A 23,353-nucleotide genomic window follows, 5' to 3' on the forward strand; every position below is an offset into this window, starting at 1 on the left:
TGGGGCTCAGCTCCCTCTCGGAGCCCCCCCGGCGCATCCCAGGCTGTGGCTGGGGGCGGTGACACTTCGGTGCTGGTGGTGGCTGTGCTTGCCTGGCAGGTGCTGGCATGGAGAGTGCCTGTTTTGGGAGTGGAGGGGGAAGTGTCTCCCTGTATCTGGGGCACTCGCAGGCTCCAGGCTCTCCGTTTCTTCCAGGGTGAGAAGTAAAAGTGCTTCACTGGGAGAGTTGTTCTATGTGGCTGCAGAAGAGCCCCCTGTGCCACCGGGCAGGGGTCTGAGCAGCATGAGGGGTCCACACATCCTGTTTTGGAGTTGCTGTGTGGGGATGGATGTCTAAGGGATACCTGGGAGGTGCTGGGCACTGGGAGGAAGTGTTGTCCCAGGCTGGAGATGGCCCTGGCTGACCTGACTCCAGCAGCCCCGGGAAAAATCATCTTCCCCTGGGCAGAGACCTCTGATGTGTTGCACTTGTGACCATGACCTTTAATCCCAGCTGCCCCAGGATGGGTACAGCCACTAATGGGAGACAGGGAATAGTTTCCTACTGGATCCCCCCATTTCCTTAACAGCTCCAGCAGCAGACAGGGCAGCAAATCACAGGGACACTGGTACAGCCATGTCTCTGTAGCACAAGACTGTCCCTGCCCAGCTGAGCGTGCCCTGGGCACCCAACCAAGCTGGTGAGGAACTGAACCATCAATATTTCCATTGCGGAGGAGGAGACTGAGGTCCAAAGATTAATTCAGTGCCGATCACCTTGGGAGGTCAGGACAAAGCTGCTGGTTGATCTTTAATTTTTCCTTTCTTTTTTCACACCACGTCCCCAGTTTTGTGCCTTTCCCACAAAACTCTCCTTCCTATTTATCCCAGCCTTTGATGAATCACCTAAGGAACATAAACACTGCCAGCAGGGAATTGCCCACCACTGCCTGGCTGGCTGACCCCTCCCTGCCCTCGCAGCATTTAATGTTCTAATTAAAAATCAGGAGGGAAAGCTGGGCTTCGGAGGGGGCAGGCTGGTGTACGCCCTTGGGAAGGGGCCGTGGCAGGGCTTGTCCGGGCAGCCTGGGCAGCTGTTGGAGCAGCAGTGCCTGTGCACGGAGCTGCTCGTCCCCTGCCAGCCGTGACCGTCTCGCTGCTGGAGCAGGGGAGAAGCCGAGGTGCACCCGGGGAGGGCACAGGAAGGTGCCGGCAGCGTGAGCCACCTCCTCGTGACTTGCCCCAGAGACAGGAGTGGCCGTGGGGAGGGCGGTGGGGGGTTAACACCCACCGACGGGTGCGTGGGCGCTGGCATGCGGGTGCTCGCCCTGAGTTTGGGCAGCGGCCGGACCCAGCCCGTGTCCTCGGGCGCTGTGCCCCAGCCTTGGAAGTCCTGTTCTAGTCTTGGCCACACTATGCCGGGCTCGGCTGGGGTGTCCCCATAGGGGTGGGACCCCCAAAACCCCCGAGTGGGGGGTGGTAGCCTCTGTTGTTGGAGCTGTGCTCGGGGACAGCCAGGCGTGCTGGCGGCTCGGTGGAGCGTGGCAAACTCCAGGGAGGTGGGAGCACGGCTGGAGGCGAGTGCCATGCCCGGCTACCCCGATGCCCAGCGATGTTTGAGGTTCGGGGCGGGGAGGAGCGGGAGGCTCTCCCTTTGCCCGCTCAGCCTCTCTGTATCACCCAGGCATCCCTGCCGGAGGGATGGGGCTGGGAGGGTGCTGTGGGATCCGACGGGTGATTCCGGCAGGCCCCTCCTCTCTGCCTGTACCATTGGCTCCGGCACAGCCGCCTGCGAGCGCTGAGCTCCGCCGGGGCCGGAGGGATGGGAGCCGGCGGCTGAGCGCCGTCGTCTGCCGGGGCCGCCCGGGCCACGCCGGAGCCCGCCCGGCTCCGCGATGTAGCACCGCGGTCCCCTCCACCCGCCCGCGGTGGAGGCGAGAGCGGCCTCATGGGCAACGCGCACCGCAAGAGGAGCCCGGCGGGCGCCAAGCCCGGCTCCTCCTGGCCCTTCGGCCGCGCCGGGAAGCCGAGGGCAGGTAGGAGCCGTGGGGATGCCAGGGGAGGGGGCGCGGGGTTCCCGGCTTGGTGACTTTGGGGAAAGTTCGGCCACCTCGATGTGGGGCTCGCCAGGACTTGGGGGGGCTGCGGGTGGAGGCTTCGCTCTGCCCTCCCTGTGCTGGGGGGGCAGGATCAGACCCCCTGACGCCAGTGCCGGAGCTGGGGAGGACCCTCCGGCTGCAGGCAGGGGCTGTGCTGACACGCCGGGGACCGGCCATGGGCTCGCCGGCGCTATCAGGACGGGATCAGCTGAATTAGTTACTGATTTGTTTTCCGAGTGGGATCCCAGCAGTTACAGCGGGGACCCAGCGCTGCCGGCGTCACCTTCCTCCCCAGCCCTCGCTCCCATCCCCTGCCTCGGTTTCTCCCGCTGCGCCCTAGGGAGCACCGGGCTGGATCTGGGAGTGTTTGCAGGGAGCACCGGGCTGGATCTGGGAGTGTTTGCAGGGAGCACCGGGCTGCTCCCCCCATACTCATCACCTCGCTGCGCGTGTCTGTCTGTCCGTCCGCACACCGATCGCTCCGCTGCCTTGTGCTCTGGCTCCACGGATGCCGCTGGAAAGCCCAGGAGGAGGCATGGGGCAGGGCAAGCTCTTCTCCGCAGGGAAGAGGAGTAGGGGAAAGGGTCCCAGCCAGCCTGGACTCGCATATGGAACCATCGACCCCACGGGGTGCCCGGTCCCGGTGACCTCCCTCCGTGGTTCCTCCATCAGAGCAGGGTGATGCCAACGGGGAAGGTCTCTGGCAGTAACATCGTCCCCATCCTGGGGTTTCTGATTCCCCCACTGGTGTCGTTAAACTGTCCCCGTGTCCCCAGCTCGGCCTGAGTCAAGGAGGAGATTTGACAGGCATGTGGGCAGGTGTCTGGGGCTGTAGGAGTGGGGTTAGCAGGACCGAGGGGGGGTAACTGGGCGGTTTTCCCCTGTCATCCCTGCGGGATCCTGGCCCCACCATCTCTCCTGCCCTCGGTCTGTTTCCCTCGGTCTTTACAGTGAGCAGCCGCCCAGGGGCGTGAACCGAGCTGTCCCCAGGGTAAACAGGGTCTGAAGTGAACTCCACACGGGCTTGGGGAGTGCCACGCTGAGCAAAACTGTCCCAGAGAGGTGGAGGCTGGGGTGGGGGCACCCTGCCCAGGGAGAGGGGGCCAACAGCATCCCCTCGGCATCTGGGGAAACTGAGGCAGGAGGGTCCATGGCTGTGCAGGGACCACAGGATCTCCACTGTCCACCTCTCCTACAGGCTGGCTGCAGGCTCCTCTCTGCCACAGTCATCCTCTTGTAGTCTCCATGTGGGAAGGGCTCAGGGCCACTGGACAGGGTCTGTTGTAGCTGCATCCCTGGCATATCCTCACCTTTTCCATGCGGCATTCCCATCCAGACCTCCATCTCCTCTCCATCCCCTGCAAGCCTTGAGTGCCCCTGGCCAGTCCCTGACCCAGGACCGTGCCACCGCTGCCCCTTCCCCAGGGCTGGCCGGGAGAAGCCCTGCTCCGTTTCGGACGCCCTGGAAGGGGCGGGATGTTGGGACTGTGCGATTCCCGGGAGCCGAGGGCTGGCGCTGGGGCCGAAGGCCGTGGGGTGGAAGGTGCTGAGAAAACATGGGGCGAGTTGTGTTTGTTCTCTGCGACGGCTCCATGGCAACGGCGCGGCGGCCACAAAGCCAAAGAATTTGCATTGTGTCGCTTCAGCATTTCGGAGGGCGCAGCCGGGATCGCCGGCTGGGGGCAGGGTGTGCCGGCACCCGCCGGACGGGCCCCGCCGGCAGCCCCATCTCGCCCGGGGAGACCCTCGGTGCTGCCGGATTGTGGGCTGGAGGCTGATTGCATATGGCAGGCAACTGCACCAGTGTCCCCCAGTTCCCATCTGTTTAGTGACTGGAAGTATAGACTTGGCCCTGCTGTGCCCATTGCTGGTCTGTCAGGCCCGGGCTGGCATCAGCAGATGCCTTAGTGCTTGTGCCATGGGCACCTAGAGCCTTTGGATCCAGAGGAGCTGGAGTGGTGATCCCCAGGGACAGGGTGGGCAGGCAGGAGCACAGCTGGGGGCTCTGGGATGGCTCTGCCTTCTGCTCCCTGCCTGAGCCTCCCCGCTCAGCCCCACCAGTGCCAAACCCACACACCCCGTCCCCATGCTGGAGCGGGGCCCGGCTTGCTCCGGGTGCATCCCTGGCCTCTCCTTCCCGGATTTGTCTGTGGTAGGAGCTGCTGGGGAAGGTCCTTGAGCACCAGGGAGGCTGAAGCCTCTTATCACCTCCTTATCGGGACGCCCCGCCGGGCCCTGCTGAGTCAGGGCGGAGGAACGTGGCGCTGGGCCAGGCTGTGCCCCGCGGACTCAGCGGGGATGTGGCCAGCGGAGAGCTCTGGGTGTGGGGTCACCCGGCACCCGCCTTCCCACCAGTGGGCTCTGGGGAGGGTTGCAGGGTCAAATCATGGAATCGTGGAATGGTTTGTGTTGGAAGGGACCTTAAAGCTCATCTCATTCCAACCCCTCCACCGTGGGTGGGGACACCTTCACTAGACCAGGTTGCTCCAAGCCCCATCCAACCTGACCTTGAACACTTCCAGGGATGGGGCAGCCAAATGGCCCGGGGGGGGCAGGTTTGGGGGCAGGTTTGGGGCAGGGGGTGCTGTGTGGCCGTGAAGTTTTCCAGCGGCAGTGCTGGAGTGTCTCAGCAGCTCCAGCTCCTGCTGAGCAGCTCTGGGGTGGGCCGAGCAATTCTGGGCTCTTTCTCCTTCACAGCCACTCTCCGTGCCAGACCCACGCTGGGCCGGCTCCGCAAACACCCGGGGGAGCGGAAAAGGGCAGGGGCCCAGCCCGGCGGGGGATACACCGTGATTTACACAGGCACTTTCTCCAGGCACACCGGCCGGCACCCTGCTGCGTACGGGACATCTGAGCCCTTCCTGGTGCCCCCTCCTGCTCCTGGAGCAGGGGAGGAGGTGATCTGCAGGTGTCCCGGGCAGGCAGCTGCTGCAGCGCTCGGCTCCAACACGCCGTGCCGTGCCCGCTTGGCACATGCCCTGTCACCGAGGGGCAGGGATGGGACCTGCCCTTCGGCTGGGGGTTATCCCCCAACCCATTTTGGTGGCACCTGACGCCTTTTCTCCCATCTTCTGCCTGATCCCGCATCGCCGTGTCCGTCCCAATCCCCGGTGGGGGAGCAGCAGCTCCTCAGTGTTCCCTGGGGAGAGCCCCGCGGGTGGGAGCGGGGTTGGGCGCTGCCCGCGGGACGGGGGATCCGTGCACGGAAAAACCTGCAACGTCTTGTCCTTAATCCGTCTCCTGGATTTGCTCCTTCGCGGAGCCAAGTTCCTGCTGTGACAGGCAACGCCTGCCATGTGAGCAGCACCTGGGTACCCTGCAAACACGCCGGGCATGACGGCACGCGCCGTGGGACGCAGCCAGCCCCGGGCACCGCGGCCGTGGGAGGTGGAGGACACGGAGGGAGGGGGATCAGGGAGTGACAAAGCTCTGGACTTGGAGGGAGGAGGTGCTGGTGGCCTGTCCCTGGCCATACATGCCACTGGCGGCCCCGTATCACTTCCGAGGCTTTGCTCGTGGCCCTCTCCCACCCCGTGCGCCCCATCTGGGATGTTCCCGCCCGGATCCGGCTCCTGGCCGGGGAAGGCTGTTATTTACCTTCAAACCTGTTTGGTGGCTTCTCTCGGGAGGGGACGAGCGCGGGGTGGGGATGGGGTGGGATGGGCTGTTACAGGGGCTGGGAGTGAGGCACAGCTGGGCATTGGGGTGGTCCTGCCCCCCTCTGCAACACTGGGACCCCCCTGGGCTCCTGCCAGACCCTCACCTGGGGTCTGTGATAACACAGGGAGGAGGAGACACTGCGTGTCACCACAGGGCCGGCTGTGGGGCAAGTGTGGGACAGCAGCGAGGTCAGGGCCTGTTGCACAACCCCGTGTGCTCCTGCCATGACAGCAGCCGTGGCTGGAGGCGACTGGAGCCACGACTCTGCTCCAAGCAGGAGTTCACCCCACGCCAGCTCCTTCGCCGGGGCCCGTTGGCTCACTGAGGCAACGCCGGCCAGTTTTCTACGCTGTGATTTAGAGGAAGAACAAACGATCCAAGTTTGTTTTCCCAGTTGAATTAATTTTAGTTCAGCCTCTGCGTGGGATCGTGTTTGAGAGCCGAGCCGGCAGCGCGGGTCGGGTGGTGTTTATTTGCTTGGTGGAGATGTTTTCCTGGCTGGAGCAGCAGCCCCCCGAGGGTGGCCGAGGGCAGGTTGGCAGTGGGGGGCTGCATGGCCAGAGCCACTGTAAATATTATTGTGCTCTTGTCCTGCCTGGAGGGAGCACGATCCTGTGGTGTGTCCTAGGGTGTGGATCCTGTGCAGAGACAGGGATTTGGGGGAAAAGAGTGGCAGGGCTGGTTATCTTCAGGGGCACTGTGGCCCCTGAGCCCCCCTCAGCAGCTGAAGGTTGGGGTGCAGAGGGAGAGAGGGACTCGATGCTGTAGCAGAGGGGCAGGATAGAGTCCCTTCCAACTTGGAATATTCTGTGATTCTGTGATACTGGAGCAGAGTGTGGGGGCTCTCACAGCCGTGGCAGGTTCCATGTCCTGATTGCTCCATAGGGCTCTCTGGGATGGGGTTCCTAGTGCACCCCATTAGTGTTATCCATGCTCGTGGCATCTGCAGGCAACTGGGGGGCAGAGTGATCCCCAAAGCCTGAGCACACACCTGGATGCAGCGTGGTGGGAAGGAGCCCCAAAGGGGTGGGAGAGCACCAACCCCGTAGGGCAGGGGGGCTTCTTGCTGCCCTCTGCACTGCTCTGGCTTCCACTAGGAGGGAGGCAAAGGCTCCATCCCACTGAGCTGGAGGACACAGGCGGGCTCCCCTGGGGACCTCACAGCCCCTTCCCTCCTGCCTGCCAGCTCCCCCCTCCTCCCCATTTTTCTCCGGTGAGTCAGTGGTGGTGAAGGGGCGGGCAGGGAGCTGCTGCCTGTTCCCTGCCTCCTGCTGCTGCCTGTTCCCTGCCTCCCTGCCTCCCGCCGCAGGAGCTGCCACTGCACGGGGAGCAGGCAAGTCGAGGCAGTGCCGAGCAGGCAGAGATGGATGTTTGCAGCTGAGCCCGGCCAAACCTGCTGCTTGCAGGAGGCACAGGCCTGGCCAGGAGGGGGACAGGAGCTGGGATTTTCTCCTCTGGCTCTCCCCAGATGAGGAGCAGCATCGAGGGAGCTGGGCTGACACCGTGTCCCACTTGCAGCATTGCTGGTCCAGGGATGAACAGCCCCGGCCGTGTTCCTGTGGGGTCTCAGCTCCAGTCTCTCCCTTGTGCATCCCTTCCCATTCCCACCCCATGTCTCCAGCCCTGCTCTGCCAGCACAGAGAGGAGCAGGAAGAGCTGAAGGTGAGGTGCCTGGAGTTCCCTGTCCCTTCCTATTACTGTGCCTTACTGCAGGGATGCTCTGCTCCCTCCACACTGTCCTGTCACAGGCAGCAGCAGATACCAGTTCTGAGTCAGGGAGACCATCCTTGAGAGAGTGCCTGGTGCTGAGAAACCTCTGGCTCTTTCTCTGGGAGAATCCCACTGCCACATGTGGACGAGGCACGTGTGTCAGCCGAGCCTGGAGGGGACAGGGTGATCCAGGATGTATTGCAAGGAATGCACAGGCACAAGGGCCGGGACACCAGCCCGACCAGACGTGTTGCTACCGGCACCAGCTGCAGCTGCAGCAGTTTCCCCAGCCCACCGAGGCCTGCAGCCTGTGCCACGGGATCAGGGCTCTCTCCCTCCTGGATTCTCCCTCTTTCCCTGTCCTGTTTGTGGCAGGTTTCACTGTGTGTTGACAGAGCCAGGGGCGAGGCTGGCTGGATGAGGATGATGCGGTAGCGAAGGTCGCAGGGAGTGGGAGGGGAAGCGGAGGCTGCTCTTCTCATGCTGCCACAAGGCTCCTCCGTGTCCAGGATAATCCCGGCTCTGCCCTGGATTATCCTTTGAGAGATTGCAGGCAGCCATGCTGAGCTCTTCCTGCCCCGACCGCAGCGATGTCACACTCAGGAGGGGGACGCAAGTGTTGTCAGCGAGGGACATTCCCGAGGCCCTTGAAGGAAGGTGGAGCAGGGACAGGGTGTCTGCCAGCGCCTGGGAATGTCCTCACAGCCCTGGGAGCAGCTTCCATGCGTGCTGCCATTGGCAGACCCACGGGGCTGAAGCTCAGCCGTGCCTGGGCCCTGCACCAGCAGCACAGGGGGGACTGTCCACCTTCACTGCGGGGGCTCCCAGAGCTCCTGGTGCCATGAAGGGTCATCCTGAGTGCAGCCCCATCCATGCAGGCAGAGATGGAGAGCTGGACCCTTCCCTGTGGAGCCAGGAGCAGTGTCCCTCGGCTGCCACCAGCCATGGCCCTCGCTGGGCTCGTGACGGGCTGCCCGGAGCGCAGAGGGCAGTGCTCAGCGCAGCACGTGGCTGCCGGCTTTGTGCTTCCTCAGCCCTTTAATTATGTCCCTTTTCCACTTGTGCTGTGGAAAGAGCCGGGGAGCGTCTGCCCGCGGCCCCCGGCACCTTCTGGGTGAGCGCGTGGGCAGCGGGGCCGATCCTGCCCGTGCTGGGGCAGGTGCTGGGGCAGGCACAGCCGGGGTGCTGCTGGTGCTGGGCGTTATGGCCGTGGAGGAGTTCCAGGGAAGAAATCTTTCCTGAGCCCGGCGCTGCCTGGCTGGGAACACAAAGGTGCCCTTCACAAGGTCAAACTGTGCCTTGGGCTGCACAGTCACTTCCTGGGGTCTGCTGGGACCCTGTGTTGGGTGATGCTGCTCTGACTACAGCCCAACCTCTGTCCTGATGGAATAAACCCTGGGCACAGACTGTGGAGAGCTGGCAGGGCAAGGAATGGAGGGTTTGACACGTCGGCTCCCAGCTGGCATGAGGACACAGCTGCCTGCTGGCAGGTGCTCTTCACCTTTTAGGACAAAACGCTTGTAAAGGGGGGAAATGGGGCTGATTCCCAAGATGGCACAGGATTCCCTGGCTCCACTGCCCCGAGAGCATGGAGCAAATCCATGGTGGGGACCATCAGTGCCAGGGCTGTGCCAGTGCCTGACTGCCTGGCATTTCTGCCCCTGCCTTATGTGCCCCCGCACCGGCAGCTGGAGCTACTGGTTAGACTGGTCTGAGACCTGGTTCTCCCCCAGCCCTTGTGACCATGACGTGGCCGTGCTGGACGCCCTGTCCCTAAGGACAAACACCCTTTGCCCCACCATGGCTTGTGTCCCCCTGCTCTGGGCTGAGCTGTGCCAGGAGCTGGGGGGGCTGTGGTGGGCACCGTGTCCTGGGGGGCACTGAGAATGGGCAAGGAAGGGGAACGCCAGCCCTGCTGTCTGTGCTGTGTCATATCCCAAGGGCTGGTGCTTGCCGGAGGAGAAGCCTCCCAGTTCTTCCCAGTTGGCCGCACTGTTGTGGAAACGAGCAACTGGTTTGCAGCGTCCCGGGGGGTCCCAGGGCTGCGAAATCGGGGGAAATCCTGGCCGTGAGCCTGGAAGAACAGATCCCTGTGGTCCGTGCCGTGCGTGGGAGGAGGCGGGAGAGCCGGGGGAGCGAGCGGGAGGCCAGAGGAGGGGCCCCCGCTCTCCTTCTCCCGTGACCGAGGAGCGCGGTGGGCGCAGCTGGGGCTGTCCCCTCCTGCCACCGCGCAGCCGTCCCCGGGTCGGGCTTCTCCCCGCTCACAGGCAGCTGCGCTGGAGGAGCCTCTTTGCCTGGCCGAGCATCCTCCCGCCGTGCGGATGAGGACGGAGGGAGGGAGGTGGGGACCGCCGGCATCCGCCTCGCCGACCACAGCACAATAGGCTGAGCCTCCTTGGGGGGCGGCGGAGCCCCCCTTCTCTGGGGACCAGACCCTCTCCCCGGCCACCATGGTGGTTTTCATGGGCAGGAACCTCTCCTCGCTTCTGGCTTTCTTCAAGAAGAAGGGTGAGTGAGCAGCTGGGAGGGAGGGAGGGAGAGAGGGAGCAGCGGCTTGTCCTTACACAACCCCTGCCCGCCGGGACCCCCGCTGGTCACCCGCAGTGGGCAGGGGGGCTGCCATCCCCGGGGGAGGGCAGGGAAGGTCACCCCAGCCCTGGCCTCGCCCGCCGGGAAGTTAATGGAATAAATCACAGCGCTCCTCTCTCCGGAAGGCAGCTCCGAGGGTGTTTGGAGGGGTATCAGGCGAGGGGCTGCCGAAACTGGGGGGAAAAAGGGTTTAGGAACATGATGGTGGGGGGGCTGTGGGTGTCTTGTGTCTCCTGCAGGGACCCTGCACCAGCACAGGGGACCCCTGTGGCACCAGGCTCTGCCGGGCTGGCCGTGCCCCCGTGCCCGTGGGTGCTGGCGGAGGCAGGGGCCGGCATGGCGGCAGGGCGGGCGGCTCCATTGTTCCAGGCCTGCTCCTTTGTGTGCTGGATGGAGTCAGAGCACGGCTGCCTCGCTGCCTGGCCGGGCTGGCCGTGAGGGGATGGGCTACGTGGGGGACACGGGGGACAAGGGGACGGGTGTGTGGCACCTGCGATGCTGAGCAGCAGGTGCCCGTGGCCCCGGGGTGCTGCCGCCAGCCCCGACGGTTTCCTGTGCTCGCCCTTCCCTTCCCCAGCCTCGAATTGGGTTTTGTTTTCCGGGCAGGAAGAGTTTGAGGCTTCGCTCAGGCAGGAGCAGGCAGGGCTGTGCCTCGGTGCCGCAGTGCCCTGTCTGGGTGGTGCCAGGGCAGCCCCCTCGTCGTGGGCACCCCGAGGTGCTGGTGATGGTTGTGGGGAGGGGGCTGTGAGATGGGGAGTGAGGGCTCTGTGCTGCCCCAGGCATGGCAGATGGGGTGTGCAGCACCCCGGGGGGCTTGGAGCAGGAATTTGGGTCCTGTGGGGTCTCTGCAGCTGGTTGTGCCTCAGTTTCCCTTGTCTGTGCAGTTCCCAGCCATGGGATGGGCATGGGGTGAGTCCCTGCTCTTGGGGTGATGAGCAAGGCCTGGGAATGACGCAATGCTCCGAAGGGAAAGTCATCATCTTCCCATCCACATTTAATCCCCCTGTGCTGCCCTTCCTCTTGCTCCACTGCCCCCAGCCCTGCACAACTCGCTCCTTGTTTACTCCTAAGGAAGGCGCTGGGGAGGAGGGTGGTCCCATAACCCAGCACAGCTCCAGCCAGTGGGGGGGAAAACCAGTGGAGACAGCCCGACTCCAGCATATCGACCGGCCGGGCAGAGCCGTGGGATGTGATTTCTCAGTTTGGAGCTGGGCGGGATAACATCATCCCGGGATGGTTGTCATCGCCCAGCGCTTCTCCCGGCTGCATCCCATGGGTGGGGGTGCCTCGGTGGGAGCAGGGCTGTGCCCCCCAGCCGAGCTGACCCCCCTGTCCCCGCAGGCGCTGCCAAGGGCGAGGGTGAGAAGCGGCTGAGTGTGCAGTACACGGCGGGCGAGGAATGTCCCGACAACGTCTTCTTCCCCAGCACGCGGCCCCCGCACCTGGAGGAGCTGCACAGCCAGGCTCAGCAGGGGCTGAAGTCCCTGCAGCACCAAGGTAGGTGTCCCCAGGCCTGGGGACACGGCGGAAGGGCAGCTGGCTGTCCCCAGCTCCTGGCTGTCCCCAGCTCCTGGCTGGCCGGGCTGTGTGGGCGGCGCGATGGGACTGACCGGAGTCCAGTGGTGGCCAGGGTGTGCAGGGGGCACTGCCAGCCCGGCAGCTGCTTCCCTGCCTGCGGGCTCTTCCAGGGGGGATTTACCTCCTGCCTTCCCTCCACAGAGAAGCAGAAGCAGACCAAAAGTGCCTGGGACCACGGGGACACCAGCAGCCTCCAGGTGAGCCCTGCCGAGGAGCTGCCTCTGCCTTGTGGTGCTCTTGGGGGTGCCCTGGGGGGTGAGGGGACACAGGATGGCTCCTCTGTCCCCCCTAAGTGGTGTTTGGGGTCAGACAGAGAACCAGCCAAGGTGGCAGGACCATGTCCAGGGGGGTTGTTGGGCAGGAAGAGGCTGTGTGTCCCTTGGTGTCATCCCCTTTGCCCCATAATGAACCACTGTCCCTGTGCTTGGCCTCGACACATTCTGCCCTGTGGGGCTCTGCCAGGGATCCCCACCTTTCCTGCATCCCTCTATCCCCCTGTTCCTGTCCCACTGGTGTCCCCTGGCAGCCCTGACCAAGGTGGAGGGACAGGATGGCACAATAGGGACTGTTGGCCATATCTAGCCTGGTGTCTCTGCCCCTCCCCAGCTGCTGACAAGGAGAAACTCCACTCTCTTGGCCAAGCTGGGCTTTGGCGTGTCCCTGGGCTCTGACCCCGCTGCCAGTGCCTCACCCGCCTGTGTTTGCTCAAGCTGCTGCCTCCCGCTGGCTCTTGTCCCCTTTAACCCCTTGGAAGCAGGGTCTGGAAACCCCAGGGTGGGCAGAGCCACCGGGGCAGCGAGGCGGAGGAATCAGGATGTGTCTCATCCCAACCTCTGCCTGTGCCAAGGGATGGTTTGGAGGGGTGGGAACACTGGAAGCTGTGCCTGACGTGGGGCTGTGCCACTGGCCGTGCCCACGGTGGCACCTGAGTGCAGGGGGTCCCCAGCCTGACTGCATCCCTGCCTGCTTGTCGCTGTCCCACGCCCCTCTCCGAACCATGGCAGCCCTCCAGCCCTGGGATCCGGGTCATGGCCGGGCTGGGAACAGCCATGGGGCCAATTTTGGCTTGGCATGGAGGCGGGGCTGGCAGTTCCTTCAGGTGCTCCCCTGGCAGGCCAGACCCTGGCTGTCCTGCTCTCCGGGGGGCTGTGAGGCCACGTGGGGTCCCAGGGGCTGCTCCCGGCCCCGCTCCTGGTGGGAGGACTCTGGATGCCGGCGTGGCTGACTCAGCCTTTGGCCCTCGGAAAAGCTTTTGTCTGGGCTGCGCAGTGAGTGTGAGGCAGGGAAGGGGCCTGGCTGGGGCTGGGGCAGCTCCGTCCCCGCTGCCCGGGGTCCACTGAGCCCCCCGTCCCTCTGTCCCTGCAGTCCTGCACGTTCTCGGAGGATGACAGTGTGTCCATCCGGAGCCGGGCGGCCTCCTGTGCCACGGACAGCACCTCTGAGGACGCCCTCTCCATCCGCTCCGAGATGATCCAGCGGAAAGGTACCCGGCTGGGCGGCCGTGGGACGGGGGGGACACCAGGCAAGGGGATGCAAGGGGGGTCGGAGCTCATGGCAGGAAAGCTGGGCTCTGCCTTGGCGTGGCCACGAGCCAGCGCAGGGATTTGGGGGCCCTTGGGAGAGATGAGAGCAACTCCGGCTGAGTCAGAGCGCTGGGGCTGGGCGAGAGGGATGGACAGACAGACAGACACCGTCTCCTCCCTGCTGCTGGTGCCTCTTCAGGCTGTTCCATGTCTGAGCCTGGCTCATCCCGGAGCATCTCTGTCATTGAGGGGGTGCTGGGGACACTGGGGACACCCTGGCCAGGGCCCCCCTCACACCTGCTGGACCTGCTCACGCCTCTTGTAGGTTCCACCTTCCGACCGCACGACTCCTTTCCCAAATCCTCGGAGAGGGCTGGCAAGAAGAGGAAGGACAGGAGGACGACGGTGCTGGGCATCCCCCAACATGTCCATAAGGAGCTGGGTAAGCACTGGGGGTAAGGGGGATTGTTCGGGTCTGGTCTCGTTGTCCAAGCTCCGTTTGCCTTGGCTCGGAGCATCTGCCTTGGGATCACGCTGAGGTCATCTCTCCCTGCTCCCAGGTCTCAGGAACAGCCACGAAGCCAAGGGCCATCCCGGGGCTGATGGGCGAGGGCCGGCGGGGCGCGGGGGCAGCCAGGCAGCGCAGCCCTTGCTGAACGGCGGGCAGGTCTCGGGCGACGCCGTCCGCATCCCCACCATCGACGGGAAGCTGCAGCCTCTGGCTGTGCCCGGCGGCGCCCGCGTCTGCCTGGGAGCCTTGGAGGAGGCAGACGCGGCCCTACAGAAGCACATCAACAGGGTTTACTACGACGACACGTTGGTGGGGAGGAAGACAGCGGCCAAGCTGTCGCCCATGCTGAGGCCGAAGTCGCTGGCCGTGCCGGGCATGACCACCTATGCCAACCACCCGGAGGTGGCGATAGGCCCTGTCATGTCCATCTCGCCCCAGGGCACTTACATGTCCAAGATCATCCCCAACGCCATCCTGCCGCCCATGGTGGACGTGGTGGCCCTGACGCGGAGCAGCGTGCGGACGCTGAGCCGCTGCAGCCTCGTGTCGTCCAGCCCGGCCTCGGTGCGGTCCCTCTCCCGCTTCTCCGAGCGCAGCGCCCGCAGCCGTGAGCCCTCCTCCTCCAGCGACAACTGGAGCCACTCGCAGTCCACGGAGACCATCGTCTCCAACAGCTCCACCATCTCCTCCCAGGGCGGCTGCGACCACCGGCAGCACGAGGCGGGGCCGCACGGCGAGGTGGACGCTGCGGCTCGCTCCGACACCGACCAGATCAGCGTCTACAGCTCCGCCAGCTTTGCCAGCTCCTGCTCCAAGCCCCCTGCCGGTCTCACGCCTGTGGCCTCGCTGGCTGTGGGGAGCAGCAGTGGCCGGGTGTCCCCTGCCTACAGCATGAGCAGCCAGGCGGATGGCTCGGACACGGGCAGCCTGGCCAGCGAGCGCTCCTCCGCCCGCAGCGTCTCCCTCAGGAAGATGAAGAAGCCCCCGGCCCCCCCTCGCAGGACCTACTCACTGCACCAAAAGGATGATGGGGAGCCCAAGGTGCTGGGGCTGCCCCCCAAGCCCGACCGGCGGCCCCAGCGGGAGAGCAGCGTGCCCTGGTCCCCACACCCCGAGCCCTTCAGCCCCACGGCCGAGGATGAGGTGTTCTCCCCATCGTCGCTGAGCGAGACCAGCAGCCTCCATTCCGAGAGCCTGGCTGGGGCCAGCTCCCCCGAGGCCTCACGAGGCCGCCCCGGGGTGACTGTGGTGCTGAGGGAGCCCCAAGCTCAGCCCAAGTGGAGCTGCCCGGATGGGTCTGACCGCACCATGTCCCCCTCCAGTGGCTACTCCAGCCAGAGTGGGACGCCCACACTGCCCACCAAGGGGCTGGGACCGCCATCTGTGTCCCCAGGCAAGTCTCAGCCCCAGAAGCCGGATCGGATCTGCTCCCTTCAGTCGCCTGCGCTCTCCGTGTCCTCCTCCCTCACCTCCATCTCCTCCTCAGCCTCGGACCCGACGCCCCCCGAGGTGCTGACCTGCCGCTCGGACCGATTCATCATCCCGCCGCACCCCAAGGTTCCCGCTCCCTTCTCCCCACCACCCACTAAGCCCCAGCAGCCCCCGGCTCCTGCTGGCCCCCTACTGCCCTCACCAGACCCCCCAGCGCCCAGCACTGCCTGCCAGGAGCCCGGGGCCAAGCCCAGCGGCAAATCTCCACCTCCATCGCCGCCTCCTGCCTACCACCCGCCTCCCCCGCCAGCCAAGAAGGCGGAGGGGAGCCCCCAGACCACCGGGGAGCCCCCTGCCGACACCGCCTGGCCCCCGCCACCACCGCCGGCTCCTGAGGAACATGACCTGTCCATGGCAGACTTCCCCCCTCCGGATGAATCCTATCTCTCCAGCCTGCCCGATGCCACCTCGGCTCCAGTGGATGGGCAGAAAGCGACACCGAGCCCGGGGGCTGCGTCTTCACCATCCTCGTGCAGCCAACAGCAAGTCCCACCGGCCGGGCCACCGCAGCCCCCGTGTCCCACTGAGCCCCTTCCCGAGGCCTCTGTGCCGCCGCCGCCGCCGCCGCCTCTCCCGCCACCCTCGGCTCTGGCTCTGCCACCCCAAATCAGCCTTAAGAAGGCGGCCAATGGCCCACGGGCAGACGCCAGGAAGGAGCCGGTGTCGCGGAGCAAGAGCGGCCCTGTGCCCAAGGAGGACGCCAGCCTGCCCATCGTCACGCCCTCGCTGCTGCAGATGGTGCGGCTGCGCTCCGTCAGCGTGGAGCCGCCGGCCGGGGCCGAGGAGCGCCCGGCCCCGCAGAAGCCCGTCCGCCGGTCCCTGTCCACGCGGCAGCCCCCTCCTGCCAAAGACACGGTGCCTTCCAACCCGCTCCACCACGCCGTGCACCTGAAGGCGGCCGCCTTGGCCTCCGGCGGGGCCGCGGAGAAGCCGCCCGGCAGCCCAGCGGCCCGGCCCGGGGGACCCCCCGAGGACGGACAACTCTCCCCCAGAAGCAAGTCTGCGGCCTCCACCGCCAGCTTCATCTTCGCCAAGAGCTCCCGGAAGGTGGTGATCGAGACGGCCTCGTCCCCCGAGGCCCAGGCCGACCTGAAGAGGAACTTGGTGGCCGAGCTGATGAATTTCTCGGGGCAGCGCTCGGCGGCTCCGGCGGCCGCCCCGCAGGGCCCTGGCAAGGCACAAACCCACCGAAAACCTGGCAAGGTCCCCCCTCCGGTAGCTAAGAAGCCTTCGCTGGGCCCAGGGCCGGCTCCTTCCCCGCTGAGCCCAAAGGCAGCAGGGGCAGAGGCGCTGGGCTCCCCGGTGCCGGACGGGAACGCCGCGGCGGTGCCGGCGGACGAGAGCAGGACTAAGAGCGAGCTGGCAGGGACGGCGGCCGTGGGGACGGAGGGCAGGGACACCACGGAGCCGCCAGCTCAGAGCCTCCCTGCACAAGGTATGTGGGATGGGAGCCCGGTTCAGGAATGCTGCTGCTGTAGGTGCTCAGGATCCTGAGCTGTACATTCCCAGGCTGTACATTCCCGAGCTATAGGCTCCCAGTGTGGCAGCTGGGCCATATTGTGGCTGGGGTGGCACTGGGACAGCAGGGAGAGCCTGGTAGGGCTGTGGGAAGCAGGGATTTGGGGTGGCTGACGGGCTCTTCCCTCCTGCCTTGCAGACAGACGGGGAGAGACGGCCTGAAGGATGATGCTGCAGGACTGGTGCCCCCACGGACAGGAATCCAAATCTCTCAGGGACCTGGGCAGGTCAACGGACGAGTGTGGAACTGGCAACTAACTTAATACAGGAAGCAAACAGCCTTAGCCTCCACGGCCTTGATGATATTTATGCAAAAATGGTGTTGGTTTCACTTTCCTAAGTACTACAGCTTTATTTTGCTTTTTTTTTTACTGGACTCGAGGCCTGTGCCCAGAGCCAGCACCTCCTCCCTGCCAGGCTGCTGCTTGGTCTGGGCGTGCGGAGCCGAGAGGAGTTTGGGGACCGAAGACACCAGAGGTGGGACCACTCTGCTCCAGGCCTGCGAGGAATTGAAGCACTTTGGACAAGGGAATGGGAAGGCTTTGGCCACGGCAGTGCCCGGGGGGATGCAAACAGGAGCAGGACGGGATGGAGGCACTGGTTGGGAGGGACCAGGGCTTTGTCCCCTGATGGAGAGGCAAGAGGGGCTCGTGGCCAGTGCCAGCTCCGGCCACTCGCCACTGCCCATCCCAGCCATCCTGCAGCCACGCTGGCCACAGGGTGAGGGGGAGCCTGGCTGCCCCTTGAGCTGGTCTTCAGGCCCTGGGCTCTGGGGTGGAGCCTCGATTCTTTCTGTAAACTCGGGTCACATTTTGATTTCTTTTGATTGTAAAAAAAAAGAAAACCAACCAACCAACAACGAACCAACAAACCCAACCCAACCAAACCAAAAGCAACTGACCCTCTGCCGCCGAGTAGCTGCTCAGAGCTCTGTACCTGGCTGGTAAAAATGATGACCTAAGCTCGTTGCCTCCTGTGCTTCCTGGCTTATGGCCACGGCACTGCCACGCGTGGCAGGTCCCTTCTGGATGGTTCTGAGCTCCAGGGTGGGCACAGACCCCCGTCGGGCTGGTTCCCAGCACCAATGCCCACTAAAGCTCAGGAGCAGGGCTGGCTGCCTGCTCAGCTGCCTCCCCTGGACAGACAGGCACACCCCTGTGCAGTCAGCTTGATGTTTTATTGGGTTTATGACAGATGGATCCCGAGTCAGTGTTTAAGGCCCACACCCCCCACAGGCTTGGAGCAGATCCACGGGTGCTCCCTGGGCTCCTGGCCAAAGAGCAGCCCCAGTGGCCACAGCCCTGGTGGGCTGAGGGTGGAGCAGGAGGTGCCCAGGCAGGGCAGGGGACGGTCCTGCTGGGCTGTCCCAGCCCTGGTAGCAGCAACACAGGTTTGAGAGGCAGCTTTTCCCTTCTGCCCTCACCGCAGCACCCACACATGCCGTCCCATTCGGGACCAGGGGGCAGGGAGTGCAGTCCATGGCACAACTGGGAGCGAGCCCATGGCCCCAGCGTGGAGCTGAAGGCCATGGGGATGAGTCACACAAGTCCTTTAGGTGGGATGCCACCTCCAGGCCCCAGTGCTGGCCCACAGACGAGGCTCAGGGGGATGTTGGAGGCTGCCAATTCAGTCCCAGAGCCTCCAGGTCCCGCAGGGCTGAGCCCCCAGCTCGGGGCATTGAGGGGGGAGATGGCAGAGACCGAGGTGGTGGCGGGGGCCAGGCAGGAGGCACGAGCAGCAGCCCTGGCACTTGTTAGCTGATGGTTCCACCCTTGAGGCTTTTACAGGAGACTCTCCCCAGCTTGGTCAGGAAGTTCCTCTGCTTCCACTGCGCGACACAGTCCTCGGAGACACGGAAATCAGCCTGGGAGCAGAGCAGGGAGGCAGGATCAGCAGTGGGGCAGCAGTGCCCAGCTTTGCTGACAGTAACAACCGTGGGCACCGAGGGGCAAACAGCCAACCTGGGGTCACCCAGGGGCGGGGACACCCTAAGCACAGCCCCAGTCAATGCCTGCAGCCCCAGCCACGCTGAGCTGTTCCCAGCCCCTCACCTGCAGCTTCTCAAAGACCTTCTTCTTGGGTTTGAGCTCCTCGTCGGGCTCCCCGCCCTCGTACCCCTCCACGTAGACGCGCTCCCCGGCGCAGCACCCGGCCGGCGGGTCCAGGGGCTCCACCTGCCGGGGCTCCCCCACGCTGGAAGACAAAGCAGAGTCACCCCAAGGTGGTCCCCACCTGCCCCTCAGTGCCCTGGGGCAGCACAGGGCAGTCCAGAATGTCCCCCCTGGAGCGCTCCCACCCCAGTGCCCCCCTCCCTCCCTCCCTCACCTGGAGGCACACAGCACCATGCCCTGAGACTCCACTCCCCTCATCTTCTGGGGCTTGAGGTTGCAGAGCAGCACCACGAGCCTGTCCTGCAGCTGCTCCTTGGGGACGAACTGCACCAGGCCACTGACCACGGTGCGGGGCTCGGCCTCGCCCACGTCGATCTTCTCCACGTACAGGCTGTCTGCGTCTGGGTGCTGCCAGGGGAGGGGCAGGGATGGGAATGGGGTGGCAGGGGAGGGGGCAGACCCCCCCAAGCCCCCCAAGTGTCCACGTGGGGTGGTAACTCTCCCCCACCGCCCCGTTGTACCTTTTCCACGCTGATCACTTTGCCCACGCGGATGTCCAGCCGGGACGGGATCACTTCCTCTGGCTCCGAGTTCTTGGTGCCCTTCTCTCCAGGCTCTGCAGGGCAAAGGGAATGGTCACATCATTCAGCATAAACTCAGGGAGCTGGCCAAGCCCTGGGGAGCACAGTCACTCCCAAATGCAGGCCCTGGGGGGAATACCCTGCAGGGAATTCCCTGCCTGTCTCTACACCAGGGAGCACAGCCCCTCCTCTGCGGTGTTGCCCTCTCAAGCACCAGAGCAGCATCTCCAGAGCAGGCAAACAGCCCTGGCATTGGCTTTCCTCACCTCTCCCAGTGTTCTCCAGGGCTGTTTCTGAGACTGAAGTTTCAGAACTTTTCTCTAACCTCAACCCCTGGAGAGACTCTCTCCCACCCAGCCCCACGTGTCAGGGCTCTGCTTCCCTGAGGTCCCAGGGTCCCACTTCCCTCAGCTCCCAGCACCTCCTTACTGGCTTTGGACAGGTTGGGATATGCAGCACTGCTCAGCTTCTTCAGCTCTGGGCTGTTGAACTTCTCTCTGATGGGGTCAAGCAGTTTGTTCAGGGCCACTTCCACCGAGTTCTTCAGGTCTCCGGGGTGCACGACCTGTACGTGACAAACAGGTTCCTCTCTGAGGCCCAGGGTGGGAACTGGAGGAACTGGAGGAACTGGAGATGAACCCCAACCCTCAGCCTGCTTCCCCTCGGACATCAGAGCCCTTCTTTTGGACACTTCTGCTTCCATCTGGGAACAGCTGAGAAGGGTTTAACTGCTGCTCTGTTCCAGGATGAGGCTGACGTGGCCCTGTCCTGCACCAGGACAGCTGGTGACCCCACATCCTTCACCCATCCTCTCCTGGCTGGGAGCACCCTGTCACTGGGCCACACTCCACACCTCTTCCCAGTGTGGATCTTCATTTCCCAGTGCTGCTCCCAGATTGCTCACGGGAGCCTCGGGCACAGGGAGAAGGTTCAGCCCCTCCCAGCACTCACCTGCTCAGCAAAGTCCTTCTCCAGGGCCTCATAATCCGTGTAGGTTTTGTTTCCTCCCCATTTTTCTTCTCGCAGCACCACAAACTCTGCGACACACAGATTTTAAGGCTCAGATTAACTCAAGGCTCAGATAAAACCACCTGCCCCACCCTGCCCAGGGTGGGGACCACAGGCTGGGGAGGTGGCACTCAGGGGACACGCTCCTGTCCCCTCTTCTTATCCACGGGGAAAACACCCCCAAGCGTGGCGAGCCCTCACCTGACTTGAGGGGGAAGAGGACATGCTTGATGAAGGAGAGGACACCGTTGTTCTCCACGTTCCCTGGCTCACAGAAGGCCTTCTTCAGCTTCTTCTTCACATCCTCCTTGCGGTCCAGAAGATCAATCTTTGAGTCCTGCAGCAAGAGATTTCCTCAGCCCCTTCACCCAGCGTTTTGCCCAAAAGAGAAAACTCATGAGAGAGTCGCTGCAACTCCCTAGAACCCCATGTGAGCAGAGAGAGGTCACCTTGCCTGCAGGGCTGCACCCTCTCCACCCCCAGCCCTCAATCTGCCCCTCTGCACCCCCCTGGCACAGCCAGATCAGGCACCAACCTCCTCTGACGAGCTCATTTTGCTGCCTGTCAGCCCAGGAACCATCGGGTTCATCAGATGGACACGCTTGGCATAGCCCAGGGAAGGGAGGTACTGGGAAAAGGCAAGAAAGAGGCAAGTCAGAGACAATGCTCATCCAAAGATCACCTTTCAGTCATAATCCCTGGCTCCAGATGACTTTGGAATCCAGAATAACAGGACCCAGAGAGCCATTGTGAGCTCCCAGGGCACCAGAGCCCTGCAGCACAGAGCACTGTGGTGCCAACCAAAACCCCACACACCCTTCTCCCAGTGGATCAGCAAGTGTCCAAGTTCTCCCTCAAGCCCCAGGACAGCAGAAACCCCCCCATTCCTGACCTTCTCTGCGAAGGTGAAGATCTTCCTCTGGTCAACCCCTCCAAACTGCGCGTCCACCTTGAGATATTCCTCGTCCAGCGCCTGTGGGGACACACAGAGCCCTGAGGCTGGGCCCAAAATGCCCCACTCCAGCTCTGCTCAGCCTTCAGACGTCCTGCCTGTCCCTCAGCCTCTCCCAGGGCACTCCCACCCTGGGAAAGGACGGGAATATTCTGGACTGTCTGCTGCACCAGCAACTTTGTGCCGCTGCCGAGTGGGATGTTGGGGTGGAGAACAACGACCTGGACGCCCAGCCCCTCACACCCCTGCGGTCCTGGCTTTGCCAGCACCTCCCTGGGCAGCCCCTGCCTCACCTGCAGGCCTGGGTAGAGCAAACCACTCAGCAAGGGGTGCTCCACCTGCTTCACCACCTCTGCCCCTGCCTTCTTGGCGTCGTGCTGCGTCACCACCGAGGACAGGCGGTACACGTCCAGCGTGTATTCCCTGTGGGAAGGGCACCACTGAGCCCACCTGGCGTGGGGAGCATCCCACAGCGGCTGGCCCTGGCCTCACTGAGAGCAGACAAAGCCTGGAGGCACCTTCACTTTGCCCCAGGAGCAGGGTCAGGAGAAGGGCAGGCTCAGGAGCAGCAGAGCCTCAGGTTGGGCTCTGCCAGCTCAGGTGCCCCAGGACTCACATGGGGACACCCCAGAGTGGCTGGTTCTGGCCTCACTGAGAGGAGACAAACCCTGGAGGCACCTGGTGTCCCAGGAGCGGGGTCAGGAGCAGGGCAGGGTCAGGAGAAGGCCGTGCTCTGCCAGCCCAGGTGCCCCAGCACTCACTTGCTGAGCTGGTAGTCGGTGCCTCGGACGAATTTGAGCCTGTCCAAGGGCACCCCGATGCTCTCCAGCATGGCCTTGATCACGTGCTCGTAGTAGCGGGTGCGCAGCTCCAGCAGCTCCCAGGGGGCCTTCATGTTGTCCAGGTAAGCGTGGAGGTCAGCAAAGAGGATTGTCACCTGGCACAGAGGGCGCAAGTCACTGCCAGGAGTCCAGGGAACCACCCCCCCCGGGGTGTGGGGTCCCGGTGTGACCCCATTACCTCACACCCAGCCTTCAGGAAATCCGCAATCTTGGACATGGGCACGAAATAGGCCACGTGGGGTTTGCCCGTGGTGGCCGTGCCCCAGTAGATCCTCAGCTCCCGCTCCTTCAGGATGGCCATGAGCTTATCCTCGCCCAGCACCTCCTAGAGGGGGGCACAAAACATGCACATCTGGCACAGCTGGGGAGGGCAGGACAGCCCTGCGGGTGGGCGGGCTGGGCACACCGCGTGTCCCGGGGGCGCTGCTGGTGCCAGGGGCTCATCCCCGGGGCTACACCCGGCTCTGATCCCCCCACACCCCTTTGCCCGGGCCCCGATCCAGCTCTGATCCCCCACTCCGGATCCGATTCTGCCCCCGCTCCAGCCACGGTCCCCCCGGTATCTGGACCCGATCCTGCCCAGATCCCTCCTCTCCAACTCCTATTCCTGCCCTAATCCCCCCCGATCCACCCCATGATCTTTCCCCCAACCCTGCCCCGATTCCCCCAACCCTGCCCCGATTCCCCCAATCCTGCCCCGATTCCCCCGCCCCACTTTGCCCTGCTCCCGATCCTGCCCTAATACCCCCGTCCGGGCCTCGATCCTGCCCTATTTCCCCCGATCTTGCCCTAATTCCCCCGGATCGTGCCCCGATCCCCTCTCCCCGTTCCCCACCCATTCCCCGGTACCTGCAGGTTCCGCGTGATGAGCTGATACTTCTCCTGCGGGCCGGGCGCGGGCTCCATGGCGGCGGCTGCGGGGGCAGGAACAAGGCGTTACCGGAGCCCCCACCACCCCAGGACTCTCCAAGACCCCCCAAAATCCCCCCCGTTCCCCCTCTTTTCCCCTCCCCGTCCCCACCGACCTGCCCCGGGTTGCATCAGCCCCGCTCGGCGCTCGGCTACCGGCGCCTGGGCGGCACGATCGCCGAGCTGCCGATGGGGAGGTGAACGGTGGGGAGGGGGCCGCGCTGCACCAATCAGAGCTCGCCTCGCGCGGGGGGTTGCAGCTCTCCGCCAATCAGAGGGCTCCTCGCGCGCG

At 64.4% G+C, this 23,353-nt stretch overlaps 2 protein-coding genes and 1 long non-coding RNA gene across 4 annotated transcripts; 1 reads left to right on the forward strand and 2 right to left on the reverse strand.

Moving 5' to 3' along the window:
* The first annotated feature begins 1,803 nt into the window (after positions 1 to 1,803).
* KIAA1522 (KIAA1522 ortholog) lies at positions 1,804 to 17,619 on the forward strand. 2 transcript variants are annotated; one of them, XM_027728404.2, is made up of 7 exons: positions 1,804 to 2,015; positions 11,379 to 11,534; positions 11,757 to 11,812; positions 12,981 to 13,098; positions 13,464 to 13,580; positions 13,699 to 16,575; positions 16,798 to 17,619. In XM_027728404.2, the coding sequence occupies exons 1-7, from the start codon at positions 1,928 to 1,930 to the stop codon at positions 16,818 to 16,820; spliced, it is 3,435 nt and encodes a 1,144-aa protein (XP_027584205.1). In that variant the 5' UTR covers positions 1,804 to 1,927; the 3' UTR covers positions 16,821 to 17,619. The 2 variants fall into 2 exon arrangements, with proteins under 2 accessions (XP_027584205.1, XP_027584206.1); XM_027728405.2 differs by lacking the exon at positions 1,804 to 2,015 and adding an exon at positions 9,509 to 9,956.
* On the reverse strand, positions 2,292 to 3,534 carry LOC120324439. Its single transcript, XR_005565744.1, has 2 exons — positions 3,389 to 3,534; positions 2,292 to 2,860 (listed from the first exon to the last, which is right to left on the reverse strand). It is a non-coding gene; the product is annotated as an uncharacterized LOC120324439 (long non-coding RNA).
* A 197-nt stretch (positions 17,620 to 17,816) lies between the features above and the next one.
* YARS1 (tyrosyl-tRNA synthetase 1) lies at positions 17,817 to 23,257 on the reverse strand. Its single transcript, XM_027728356.2, has 14 exons — positions 23,178 to 23,257; positions 23,002 to 23,066; positions 22,331 to 22,477; positions 22,072 to 22,247; positions 21,604 to 21,733; positions 21,251 to 21,331; positions 20,894 to 20,986; positions 20,560 to 20,695; positions 20,302 to 20,387; positions 19,780 to 19,915; positions 19,291 to 19,385; positions 18,984 to 19,177; positions 18,710 to 18,851; positions 17,817 to 18,522 (listed from the first exon to the last, which is right to left on the reverse strand). The coding sequence occupies exons 1-14, from the start codon at positions 23,191 to 23,193 to the stop codon at positions 18,412 to 18,414; spliced, it is 1,608 nt and encodes a 535-aa protein (XP_027584157.1). The 5' UTR covers positions 23,194 to 23,257; the 3' UTR covers positions 17,817 to 18,411.
* Positions 23,258 to 23,353: the final 96 nt, after the last annotated feature.

The sequence above is a fragment of the Pipra filicauda genome, unplaced genomic scaffold, assembly GCF_003945595.2.
Source record: "Pipra filicauda isolate LSUMZ 115617 unplaced genomic scaffold, ASM394559v2 scaffold531_size399970_pilon, whole genome shotgun sequence".
NCBI classification, from domain to species: domain Eukaryota; kingdom Metazoa; phylum Chordata; class Aves; order Passeriformes; family Pipridae; genus Pipra; species Pipra filicauda.